The 13,836-nt window shown below is 41.5% G+C and overlaps 1 protein-coding gene across 9 annotated transcripts in view; it reads left to right on the top strand.

The window, feature by feature from the left end:
- Positions 1 to 13,836, top strand: part of kaznb (kazrin, periplakin interacting protein b) — a 114,104-nt gene that overhangs the window by 48,984 nt on the left and 51,284 nt on the right. For 8 of the 9 annotated variants that reach the window (XM_042405736.1, XM_042405739.1, XM_042405738.1 and 5 more), the window contains one exon: positions 7,481 to 7,688. The exons of the other annotated variant lie outside the window; for it this stretch is intronic. In XM_042405736.1, the coding sequence (XP_042261670.1) occupies positions 7,481 to 7,688 (208 nt within the window). The remainder of the gene's footprint in view (positions 1 to 7,480; positions 7,689 to 13,836) is intronic. 9 annotated transcript variants of the gene reach the window in all.

The raw sequence follows: 13,836 nt of genomic DNA, 5'->3' as shown, positions 1-13,836 counted from the left end.
AGAAGCGAAATGGGTCTCAGTGGAGAGGAGGAATGTAACTTTTTTTTTGCAGTTTGATTCTCCCTCAACACGCGTCTATTTCTCAACTCGCAGGTCTTAAAGGTCATGAGAGCCCACCCCCCTCCTTCATCCCTGCATACTCTCTCCCTTTGAGTCCTGCAGACAGGCCTTTATCTTGATACTCATCAAGGCCTCTGGCACCGCGTTTCATCCACAACTCTGTCGACCGTTATCTTCAAGTGGAGAGGCTGTCGAATTGTTTATTATTACCACACTATCAGAGATGGGAGAAGGATGTGGCTGCGAGGCGTTGGAGTGGAACATGGGGAGGACTTTGGGTGACAGATGTGCTGAGTTTGACAGCAGATAATAGGTGCTTCTCTCTAGGTCTGATCGCAGCCTCTGTAGGCCAGCTTCAAGGATCTGAGTTTTTCTCTCTGTCAAAGTTTAAGCAGCAAATGAGGACTGTTCAGAATCCTGTTGATGGTAAACTGCTGAAGGTTTGAATGAGCATTTGATGATAAAAGACCACAGTGCTTATGATGACATCAGAAGCTGACTGGATTGTAGGCAATAGCGTGGCTTAAAGGGCTGGTATGTTGGAAAACAAGCAAAATGAGCTTTGGGATGAATTGGGGTGATGGTGGAGGCCCTCCTGTGCTGTAAAATTACTCAGTTCTATCTCCTGTCTTTTTAAGTTGAGGTGGTGTTGAGTCAGAACTCATTACTACGTCACACCAGACAGTCAGATCAAATATGCTAGGATGCTTTAGCATGAGCACACCTCTGCCATGACTTCTGTAGTCTGGATTTGCATTTCAGCCGGATGACAAGCAAAGCAGGACACTAGAAGTGTTGCTGGTTGTCCAGCAGCTAGAAAGTCTTTACATAGCTCTCCAAAGGATGGAAATTTACATCAGGAATGGCTGAAATTCATTTTTGGAGACAATCTTCCCCCCGTTATCAGCAAGTAGTTGTGTGTGTGTTCAGCACATTTTACAGCTGACTGTCTGCTTAACGAGACTTATTATGCTGCAGGATTTTCAACTTTTTCATCTTCAGTCTTTTGGTGAAGTTTTAAAACGTTTCTTTCTGTTACTCAGCTAAAGGAATATATCTGTGCTAAAGCTAAGCTAGCGACGTGCGGTTACATTTGAAAAAAAAAAGACTTTTACCGTGTTAGGAAACTTAGACATGATCTTACTGTTCTGAAACATCCTTTTGAAATCTAATCTGTGCAGCATTAGGTTCTTGCCCTTCCCATTCAGGATCAGACTCCAGTTCATAGACCGCTATGTACTGTCTTATGTCTTCAGCTGCAGCCATTACTCCAGGTAAAGATGTGGTGTAAGGGAACTTGCATTATTCATTAGGTAATATTCCTATTGGCTGGGGGTGAAGGTGGGGGCCACATCTCCAACCAATCAGAGTAGGTGGTCATTAATAATGCCGATTTTATTTAAATAGCTTCTGAAGCAGCCTGCTGGGGGACAGAGGGGAAGCTGTAAGGAAAGATGGATTTAGAGAAATCTAAACAACTTTGGTGAATAAAATGTCACAGATATGTTTGAAATTGACTCAGCATTTTTTTTTTAAAATGGCTCAAAAAGGCCATAATCCCAGATATTTAAAAGGATGACAAGTCTTCCCTCTGATCTTAAGTGTGCTGTGTCAGATATTGTTACTAAATGATTGTTAAATTCAGTTTCTTTGACTGCAGCGAAACTGAATAAAATACAAAGAATAAAGCTTTTATAAGTAATAAGATTAGATAAGATTATAAGTGATTTCCACTCTGGCACCCTAAGCTTTTACCTTCTGGGAGGCGCTATAAACACTAGAGACTCTTAATGATTTTTAATGATTTATTTCAATAACTGCATCTGTGTCTTTTAATGTCATGTTGTTTGTTGATGTTTTGTTCTTTATTTATTGTCTTTTGTGTTTTGTTTTTTATTTTATACAATGTGGTCAAACCAAAGACAGTTTCCACAATATCAGATTTTCCACATCATGGCCAATAAAGTTCCCAACTAACTAAGTAGACAGTCAGTGAAGGGAGATAGTTAGAAAGGGATCGAGAGGGAGGAGGAGAGAAAGAGTTGAGTTTCCGCTCCCTGCCATTCACTGTTTATTCCATCAATGCCCCTCTGTCCCTGTGTGTCACCACTTAGGGCAAAAGGCCTTCTCTCAAGCTGTCACAGACATAAATACCCATTTTATCCTCCTCCAACTGTGACATTTGCATTTGCTAAATCTGCATTCTGTGTGTGAAAATTCAAAGCTGTATCGAGCAGGAACTCAGCTTTCAGAGTTTCTGTCTGTCTGTCTTTTTTTCTTTTCAGTCACTGTCCGGTAATGCATGCTTGTAATGATGATTTGATGATCAGATTCAATATTAAGTGTCTTTACACAATGCATAAGTGGTATTTAGTTACAGGTATTCTTTCATTGTATAAAAGTCCACCACCATGGTAGCACATGTACAAATGTGTTGATGATACCTTTCTGCACTGGGAAACTGGTGTTCTATTTGATCCAACTAACAAAGGCAAATTTTGTCTGAATTGTCTTGTTCATCATAAGTGCTGGAAAAAGAAAGCAAAAGGTAGCAGAACAGAAAACACTTGTTTTAATTTGGAACTTAACTCTCACTCAAACTCTCCCTCTTCATCCTTTTCATGCAACACTTTTCTGTTTCTCTTTGTTTTTGCTTCGCACAAACACATACTAAACTGACAATGAATGGGCAAAAGTGAAATTCAGATGTCAATTAACCTGCCTCAAAGTAAAGAATGAAAACTTGTATACTCTTTGATGTTGGTAAACAGTGTACTCTGTAAAGAAAAACCCATAAAAACATAAACATAAAATGTCCTGAAACCTGCTGTTTTGTTTCTGTTCCCAGCAGATTGAACATTCTGACGAAATTCAGAAATTCATAACTGCTGTCTGTGAAGGTTTAGACTCAGACATACTTTCTTAAGTGTCTATGTGGAATATACTGTATAAACAACCATAATGTTAGCAGCCTGCTGTAGAAAAACCCTCCAGATATGAACCTCGTCTGTTGAAGGGGCCTCATTCCTAGAGGAAAAATTTTTGTCATTCTCTGTGCCAATTAAGGAAAGACGCCTGTAATTACTTGACCATGGAATGAACCCCAAATATTTCAGTTCCAGATCTGCCCTAATCATAAATGAGGAAGCTTAATTTGAAAAACATAATACATTGTTTTTAAAGTCAATTGAGAGGCCGTTTATAGAAAACACAAGATGACAGTGTCTGTTTTTGCTAATTCTGTGAATATAAAACCTACAAAAATTTTAATATAATGGTGTCATGCCCACAGATATTCAACAGTGCCTGCAATGACCAAATGCAACAAGAGCTATTTAAAGTTGTCATTTTTTTTTACTTAAACAATGGATCAAATGACAATGTGTGATGTAAATGGGGTCTCTCACCACAGAAAATTATCACTTGACTCTGCAGTTCTCCTCAGCTGTACTGTGCTTTTTAGTGTCCTTTAACTCATTGTTTTGGTTTTCCAGCCCGCAACTTTATTGTTTCTCTTTTGTGTCGTTTTCAGCCATAGCAGGCAGTGGTTTTCAGCAAACAAAGGTCTAAAAACCCACTGTGCCCTACCTGCCCAGCACTAAACAACAGACATATTACATTAGCAACTAGCTGGTGAACATAGTGGATATTTCCCTCAGGAGTTTGTAGAGACCAAAACAGAGCTACAAGAGGAGTGCATATTAGATTTACATCTGATGGCCAGAAGCATAACTCCAAATGAATGTCTCATGTTATCTTGTAACATTGTGCTACGTCACTGGACATTAAATTAAAAAATGAGGCTGTGGAATCAGGATGAAAAGGACAAACAAATCGCAAATGCAAGGGCACCATTTTCTGGCTCATTTAAGCCATTTATTTTTCTTTCTCTTGGAGTAAAGTCAAATCCATGGTTATCCTGTAACTCAAATATCTCAGCTTCAGTTCTAAGGGACAGCCTCAAGTTGAGTTGTTACTGCATTTAGACCCTATGTGCAGCACATGTCTTGAATTTTACTGTAAAACCAATTTACTCTCTTCCTGAAGTGCAATGTATCTCCTCTCACCTCTCACCACTGTGTGCCACGAAGCAGCTAGGTGGGAAGAGTCCTTGATCGGCACTTTTCTGAGGTCCCAGAGTCAAGTGTCTCTCCTCACCCTGATGGATCTTCCTGTTCTCACATCATCACCCTGATGGAAATTACTCCATGAAACATGGTTGCTGATCTCTTATCAGCTCAAGGGTGCACATTAACCGGCATGGAGTAATAAACACGTAATTTGGGTGACATAACACACCTCCTAACACACATTTTTAAAAATATTTTTTCTTCTAGTCTTCAGTTTTACACGTCACACACCCTGACAGGCAATATATCTTTCTTTTTCTCATAGTATATGATGGACATTAGTAAGTTTAGTAGAGGAGAGTGGATATTTTTCCCAGGCCCCTGATAAGACCTGTATAAATAGTCGAGCAGGGCATTATATCACTTTGCTATTGGGAAAAAATGGAAAGCATTCCAGTGCAGAGGATTAGTCGATATTCAATTAACCCAGGCAGACAGTCATGGTGACTGTTTATCAATACCTCTTTTTAACTGCACACCCTTGGCACACTTAATTAAACTTCCCATTAATAGCATCAAACAGGTGAGCAAACTAACAACACAAACACTCAGCCAAGTTTGAAAAGTGAGCCACAAAAGCAGTGGTGGATGAACCGGTTACTCAAGGGAGTTAATCAAGTCCCCATGCTGGTCTAAGGTCTCTGCCATGGCCATACATGGTTTCAGTCCAGTTGTGGAGACAGTGGAGGACTTTGTTTGGAACATGCCATAATTATGCATCCTCAAAGTATTTGTCTGGTTATTGATGTGTATCTGGGACACGTCCTGACCCTTGACCCTAAAATCACTGATTTCCTCGCATGCCACAGTTGAGCGTATGAAAGCGTTGCCTCACATAGTTCAAAGCAGACAGCAGTTGTGGTCTCATATGAAGGAAGCCTTAGCTGTCACGCTGAAGAAAACCAGTTGCTTTGGAATAACAGGATTCTTCTGTGCAAAAGGAACTGGAGACGACCTTCGTCTCTGCCCTGCGTTACAGGCCGTGCTACATTTGTCCTTTGCTAATCATCTACAACTCAGGGCTGGGGCACTAATCGAGGACAGTGATGTGACTGTCTAGACGGTGATAATGATCTGCTAACATGTGATGTGATCAAACATGCTTGTGGTGGTGTGGATCTTCTCTAGCAACCGTAACAATTATCCCGTTTGTGTGTCATTGGTTGTGAAATGAAATGCAGAGATATTGACAGAAAGATGAGACATTGAAGAGAGCATGAGGACAGATGGAGAAAGCAGGAGAAACAAACAGCAGCATGTGATAAGAGAATGGTGACTATGGTGACTGTATATGTATTAGAGGAAAGCGATATAGAAACTGTTTGGCATTTTTGTGACATAAATGAGTTAAATTGATTATCAAAATTGTTCTAGATTAATTTCTATCCACCAAATAACTGACTGACTAATCATTTGAACGCAGCTACTATCACAGTATGTGTAATTTTATGAAAAACAATGGAGAAAGCGCTATTTGGTTCCAACAGAGATAAAACACAAAGCAGGGGTTCCTCTGGCAAATCTTTGTTCCTGGTTATTCCTGTGATTTTGGAATCACATGTTTTTCAGTCCATATCCAAACCAGAGTCCACCTGTTGAGTATGTATGGTGTATATGTTCATGTCACCAAGCCCCAACTGTACAGAGCACAATAGTCGATGAAAAGGCCAGTTGTAATACTCAGGGGCCACACGAATGGGCTCCTGTTTAATGCTTCATCATAAAGCAATGGGCAGAAAACAAACTACTAGTGTAACTAACAAGTCTTGCGTCTCATACAGTTGTCAGTCTCACTCGCTTGCAGTCCTGTCTTTGTTTGTCTCTGTCTGCCATTGTGTGAATACCAATGAGCATTGAGCCGTTATCACCCGAGCCTGGGATGACAGTGTCAGAGTGATGTATCACTCATCTGCCTCAGTTTCTTGCCAGAGTCGGGATGTGTTTTCTTACTTAGGAAATGAAATGTCAAATGCAGATTCAAAGTTGTGATGGCTCAGCAGTATCTGGGTTTGTTTTGAGTTAAGATGAATGGTCTACCCCCGTCTCTAACCTTTTATGTGTGTGATGGAATTTCACAGTTGTACAGATAAGAATTGATGGTGGTGGTGTTTGTTTTTTTGGGTCCACGGATAAGCAGAAATATAATCCTTCTAACTGTTTTTGATCAAAGTAAAGCTCCACAACAGTTCACGTTACAGCTCGATTGTAATTCTGCGGGCCTCTCCTCTTTGTGTTTAGCCCATTAGAGGGCTATGCCTCTGTCCTCTGCTAAGTTTGCTCTCAGAGTTGAAATGTTTTCCCCTTGGGTGCCTTGAGCCAGCCCCCTTCCCCTTCCACCGATGTGGGGGTGAGCTTTCCCAGGACAAAGAGATGAATATATAATGGAATGAAAACAGAGGGGGTGGGCGAGACAAAAAGACAGTGGGTGTTTGAGTGAGAGGGAGGAAGGGAGAGTGGGAGCGGGAGTGAAAAGATATAGAGGGCTTGACAAGTGCTTGTCAAAGGGTTCAACACTGCTGCCAAGTTCTGAGTGTGGAGACACGGAAAGAGGAAGAAGTAGAGAGAAACAATCTGTACTTTTCCCCTATTACAGACCCGATTGCTAACTCATTACAGACTCCATAGGGTGTGGGACACACAACACACTCTCGTTAAAGAGTTTCTGGAGAGCAGTTTAGTCCAACTGCATCCCCCCCCTCTCCCCTGGTCCTCCAGCACATGGTACAGTCCATTTAAAAGGCTGCATGTCATCTCAGTGTGTGCTGGGTCCTCTCTGAGAGCAGCTGCTCAGAGCACATTCTCCTCGGCGGGAGCACTCACTTTCCCCTCCGCCTGCTGGGCTGCATCTCTTTTTCTCCTCTTCTCTCTTTTTTTCTCTCTGCTCTTTTTACATTCTCTCTTCCTCCCTTTCTCCCGCGCTGACTCTGTCTTTCTCCTTTGCCCCCACCACACACACACACACACACACACACACACACACACACACATGCTTTCTCTGACTGTGTAGTGCTTGGCCACACAGACGTTATTCTTTATGCAGTAACAGGTAGACATCATCTCTGTGCTGCTCAGCGGAGAGCAGAAGAGGGACCGGCATTTTTTTAATTTTTTTTTTTAATTTTTTTTTATGTTTGAAGTAAACTGTAAGAGAAGAAGCACAGGTGGAAGAGGAGAAGAAGAAGAGGGGGATAAGAGGAGGAGAGGAGGAGGAAAGGGTCTCAGCTTCACTCCCCTCCCTACCTCAATGCACCACTTGACACCATGCTGCTCTGTGTGGATTTGGTCCTCAGGGGAAAATCCTTAAAATGATGGAAGACAACAAACAGCTGGCACAGAGGATTGATGGGGCCATCCAGTCCGCCAGTCAGGAAGTGACCAACCTCCGCTCCGAGCTCTCTGCCACCAGCCGCAGACTGGCAGAGCTGGGCGCCAGCAGCCCCCCTGCCTTGGAGAACCACCACCAGCATAACCACCACGATGACAGCCTCCACTACCGGGGTGAGTGTCACAGCATGTGCCTGTGTGTGTGTGTGTGTGTGTGTGTGCGTGCATGCATGTGCGCCTTGCCTGTGTGTGTGTGTGAGAGTGAGAACATGAACATGTGTGACTGTTTTGAAATGAGCAGTGGGAAGAATCCTGGGAATGTGACTAATATCATTCCACTGACTTATTTTTCCCCAAACTCAACACCAGAATGACAGTGGAAAAGAGAACAAGAGACACACAAGAAGTGTTGTTATTAGGAGGGAGGGGTTGGGGTTAGAGAGCGTGGGCCAGAGCCGGTCCGGTTTTGGTTTCCCAGGCTGCAGCTGGGCTCCTTCCAGCTCTGGCTCCTTCTCTGCGCTCTCCCCAAGTCTGGCAAGGAGTTTCAAACTGCGCTTAAGGCCCAGGAACTGTATGCCAACATCTCTGACGGGGGCTGGCGACACCATGGCACCGTAGCTGGGAAAGAGATGTGATGAATGAGGAATGAGCTTTAAACTGAAGTTTTCATGGAACTACTCATTTTGGCTTCATTTGCTCAAAAATAATTAGTTAAAATCTCAAGTTCTGGCTTCCTGTCATGTCATGTGCTTTTTAAAATCACTTGTGCGCAACAGGACCATGAGTTATAAGTTTTTTTATGTTCAGTTGTTGCATGTTTATATGTTCTTCTGCTTGTGTAAGACTGTGGTCTGTGTCTAATTAAACCCTCTAACAATAGATTGTGGTAAGCTACTTCTATGTAGCTCACATCTTGGATTCATTAATGATGAGCTTTATTTTATAATGATTGCTGGGGGAAGTCCCTGTGATTTTGTTTGCCTGTTGCCCTGACGTGTGAACTGAACAGTAAATACTAATGTTTGTGATCAAATCAATTTATTGAACAGCTAATTAGTCCTGGCTATCTTCAAGCTGTTAACAGAGTATAGGATGACTTGACAGATTCATCTTTCCATCATCTGCATGTACAGAAGTTTGCTGAAATAGTGAAAAAGTTATGTAGCAGGTTTTTGGCCTCAGGGTGTCTGTCTTCTGCATTTGACTTGGGGAGTTTAGATCCTGGGGGTTATTGAGACGATACCCTGCCAAGCAGCTCGCTGTCAGTGTCCATTAAATGGCTCCCTGTGTTGGACATGTGGAGTTTTGCAGCAGGTGATTCCTCCTATCTACCCATCTGTTTGAATTGTGGCTTTAGAGCACTGATATACTTGTTTAAGTGTTCACATAAGCTTCCATGCATACTGTATCCTGTGTACCGTATCCTGTCCATGATCAGTTGTATGTCCTCTGAGAAAACAACCCTGATGATGTCATAATAATGTCAGCAGGGTTATCTCGATTTGGGCTTGGAGACTACGGATTTGTAACAGAAAGATTGCCTTACATTCTGGGAGTGTGGAGTTTGAAAAATGTGGGAGTTTACTAGGCAGGGAGGGTTTAATTAAAAGATGCTGTCAAGTTGCATCATGGGAAATGTACAGTGATTTTGGAGCTTAACCCGTAGTCAGGACTAAAAGTGAGAATATCTCTCTTTATGTTGCTTCAGTTTTGACCATTTTAAAAAAAAAAAATCTGTGTTTTGCAAGTTCCTCAACTTTATAGAAGTGGAATACCAAATCGCTCAAGTTCCCCATTGAGCACATGAATGGAAGCAGTATATCAGGATGTGAAGTGATCAGCAGCTGACACTGAACAAGCCACAACAAATATGGCAGAAACTAAAAGAAATGAACAGGGCTCAGTGATACTGCCACTTTTTTTTTTTTTGTCATGATCTCATTAATATTATGTCCTCGAGTGTTGCCCTGTTTAGTTAAGCTCACACTGTGCAAAATGTTGATATTTTTTATACCTCACACACACACACACACACACACACACACACACACACACTGTTGACAAGTATGTGAATAATGCATTTCACATTTCAGCTGCTTTTCTACGTGTATGTGCCATTACAAGCAAGTGCAGTACATCACAAGCCTTAAAGGGTAACGCTGGCAATTTTCTATATTTTTCTTATTGTCAACAAATCTCATGTGCAGAGCCAAACCAACAATGAATTGACCTACTTACAAGTACTGTGTGTGTATCCAAAGCCTGATATATCGTATTCCTCTGTGCCGTAGAGCTCCGTTGTTGTCCAAAACCTATTAAAAACATGTTAATGAGCCACAGCATGGCACTGGGTGACATGTTACTTCGGCACAAAGAGTATGGGCACATTAGTTTGTTTAGAAACGTGCTACATATCAGTTGGGTAGTGTTTCCTGGTCTATGTGACTGGTGAACTAATCCTAGTATCTGAACAGGTACAGTTTGGCAGATCTGTCAGATTCTCCTCTCTGAGAGGGCGTTCAGAACAAAAACAACCCTGTACAAAAAAATACAATGTTTGATGGGGGTGTGATGTTTCAGGTACTGGTGAGACATGATATGATCCAGGAGGTCCTATTTGAGTAACAGATCCACACCAAAAATACTGCACAGTGATTTATAGTGTTATGAGGAGGGATTCTATAACTCTGTAAAGTTATCACAGGGGCAATGATGTTATCTTTTCTCACAAGACTCATGAGGTAAACAGTACAAATACAGCATTTTTGTTATAAGAATTTACAAGGACTGTGCCGTTGTATGTATTTGATTGGACTCATTTGTTTGATGAGGGTGTAAAGTCAGTCTCAATGCAGCCGTGGTGTTTGGTTTTTAGGGACGGAAGAACTCAGCTGCAGTGAGTTATTTGTTGTATACGTCCTGCTTGCTCTCTGTCTCTTTTTCATTGCAGCAGTGTTAACAGGCAGCCTGACATTCCCACATTCCTGAATGTCAGGGCAGTGATGTCATACTTCCTGTTCCCAGAGGCCTGGCCAGCAGTCAGGTGACTGAGAGGCTGATCAAACTGAACAGAGCCACAAAAAGTCCTCCACCCTCCTTCATTTCCTTCAGAGCCTAAACTGACAAACTAACACAGCCAAGCCCTCACCTCGCCTGCATAGAGAGATGCAAAGGATGTTGGGTTTTTTTTTTAAGATTTTAAGTTCAAGATGATTCGTCTGAGAGATCTCTCAGGTTAGGCAGTGTAGTGTGTGTGATGAGTCAGCGTCAGCAACCAGTGGCTTAGGGAGATTAAATGTTCTTTAGGTGTGTATCCCTCTCCAGGCCAGGCTGTTTGTTAGTCCATTTGTTGGCTCTGTTGTGTGCTGGATCAAAGCAGCTGTACAGACAAGGTTATTTAATATGCATGACCTGACTTTCTGTAAATATATTATACAGTGCCAAAATGTCAGAATTTTTGCAGTGTTTCACCTCCCTGTGGAGCCTCAATAACATCTCTGACAGATGTCCAATAAGGCTATAAACACAGCACTTCAGCCTGCTGTTCCTGTTGGCCTTGGAGTCTGTCCTTACTGAACCAATTGTGAGGAACAAGAGATTAAATCACTCCCCAAAACTTTAAGTCTCTACATCCTGCATCAGAATTAACTTCAGTACCATTTTTCTTTTTTTCTTTTGCACATTATGTTTACAAGAAATGGTTTTTGTATGTCTTATCTTCATATTTAGAATACAGTGAAGTCAATGGAAAAGTCTTTGGCTGACTGTTACAAACAACCTGCCTCCTTTTATTTAAGCCACTGACAGTAATGTATTCATTGCCAGGGTGATGACACCCTTTTATTATTGGCCCTTCCTCTTAATCCATCACATTGATGTCAAGGCCTTGTTTAACATTCCTAAACGACACCGATGCTTCAGTACCAATCGACTGCATTGCTGCCATACCTAATGTCCATCTGACTGGAAAAAAAAAAAGCATCTTACTGAATTGGTCTCAGGCAACAGAAGCTGTATGAAAATACTTTCTCTTCTAAAATCAATCTGCGCTAACCCTATGAGCTATTACATTATTTCTACTGATCAGTGGCCTGCAGTTGGTTGGTGAAAAAGTGCTCATCACGGACTCATGGGAATCTGCCAATACTAATCCATAAACCTCTCTAAAACATAACCATAATTCAGCTGTTAGGGACTCATACAGCATGAGGAGTATGGATGACCGCTGTTAACAGAACAATGTGCACAACAGAAAGGGAGAAAGGAGTGATATATGTATACATTTTCATATTTTCAATTTTTCACTTGTCCCAGAGCGTCGTTATTTCAGGTGTCATTTTCTGTATAGATCATGTCAGATGATTTGCGGTTCCAAGGCTTGGATTGACAAGAAACTCACCCAATTGAATCATCAAAAAAATACAAAAGATGAGAAACTGTGGTTGAAAATATCTAGTTCATTGAAAGTTAAAGGTACAAGACATAAAGCCTACTAGTAAGAGGAGTGTTCTGGTGAGAAACATTTATTTATAGAGCTTACAATTCTGTTGCATGCGTTGCCAACAGCAAGTTGAAGCTAAAGATTATGCTTTGTTGAAACCTGATAAAACATTCAGCAGTTTAAATCAGTTCACTTTCAGATTTGGGGTCAGTTTTGGATGAATTTGGCAACTATAGCTGAGTGCTTGGTTCCCCGTTGCACTGACAAATTGTTCTAAATTTGCTACAGTTGTAATTCTTGCCTGTAAGCAGCTTCCTCTCCATAGTGACGGAGGCAGACACTCATTGTTATCTTAGTATTTATAACCATTCACCACAGAAAAAAACATGGTTTCTGAGAAACAAGTTTAAATAATTTAAACTGATGGCCATACTGTGGTATTGTTAAATTATCAAGGAAACCCAAGTGTTTCTACAGGTTTCTAAGTGTCGGTGTCAGATCTGAAATATAATTAAGACATTTTATTACACTCAGGACTCAAAAACACTCCCTTTTTTATGTTGCTACAGTATGTTGAGGAACATTGAAATATATTATTAAAAGTGAATCTTCAAATGGGAATTTAAACAATACTTCCAGAACCAGCAGCTCCTTGAACTTTGCAACCCTGTCATAGCTGCTATTGAGACATGACAGTACACTAGGATACAGTATTCAGGGATAGAGGAAGATTACACAGCTGAAACCTTTAAAAAAAAAAAGTGTTAAAAAGCTTGCTGTGTTGATTAAGTATTCTCTTAAAAGACTGTGATAATCTTTTCTCCGTAGTGGAGAAGCTGAACTGGCTCTAATGCTCTCTGCTACAGAGTAATTTTGGGGAAGAATCCTCTTCCCATCTGGCCTGAGTTTGTCAGAGGCCCCGGGTCCCTCATTACTTCATCGTGCACATGAGCAGGGCTGGGAACGGAACGCCAAACTACAGGGGCAAATCCCACTCACTCCAACTCTCTCTTTCTAAAGTTCTCCGGAGACCACCCGCCTTCCTGTTCGCTGTCCACATGCAGAGAAAGTATGCAATGCGCTTTAACCTTCCCTCTGTATCCACCACCACCACCCGAATACCTCACTCCCCTGCGCCCCCCTCCTCATATTCCCTGCCTGGCCTCCCTCAGCCACACCCTGTCTGTGGTCAATGCAGCGTGAGAGGAACTGTGTCCAAACAATAGCCAGGGAGAGGCAGCCCCTCACTCCCCTAACATTTCTCCCTCTCTCTTCCTCACTAGACTTCCTCCAGTAAAAGAACTAATCATGGCAAAGCGGGAACTCCTGCGGTTCCAATACCAAATGAAAATGCCGGCGCTGGTTGGTGGGAGCATTTGCTCTTATGTTTGGAGAAGATGCAGACTACAGTGATGTTTCCAAAGACATAGACAGTGATCTAACAGTTTGAGCTACAGACCTCATTATCCTCTTAAATGGTGGTAAACTAATGGTTATAGTTCCAAATTAGGAGTTTATGACATTTTTATTGCGTTACTTTCTTGGGACATAGCTGAGATTAAATACAAATTCATATAGAAAATTAACTCATTACGTCTAATGTGTGATTACATTAATTTGTCAAGGATAACTGTAAAAATGTGACAACAGATGCCAATCAAAATAAACATAAAGTAAGTTGAAACTAATAAACAGAGACATGACAGATACAGTAAAAGGATGGAACTGCTCATTTTTGTGCAGCCTTAACTAATATGAGCCGTCTTTATTGCAGTGTTTGCATTTTAGTTACTTTTCAGCTAAGGACTGTTTGCATTACATGTTTAATGTATTTTGTCTTATGTATTTTCTTTTCAATTTTAGCTGAGTGTGTCTGTGCTT

The sequence above is a fragment of the Thunnus maccoyii genome, chromosome 3 (assembly GCF_910596095.1).
Source record: "Thunnus maccoyii chromosome 3, fThuMac1.1, whole genome shotgun sequence".
Classification (NCBI taxonomy): Eukaryota; Metazoa; Chordata; class Actinopteri; order Scombriformes; family Scombridae; genus Thunnus; species Thunnus maccoyii.
The sequence above is the reverse complement of the archived record's forward strand: the minus strand, read 5'-3'. Positions and strand labels throughout refer to the sequence as shown.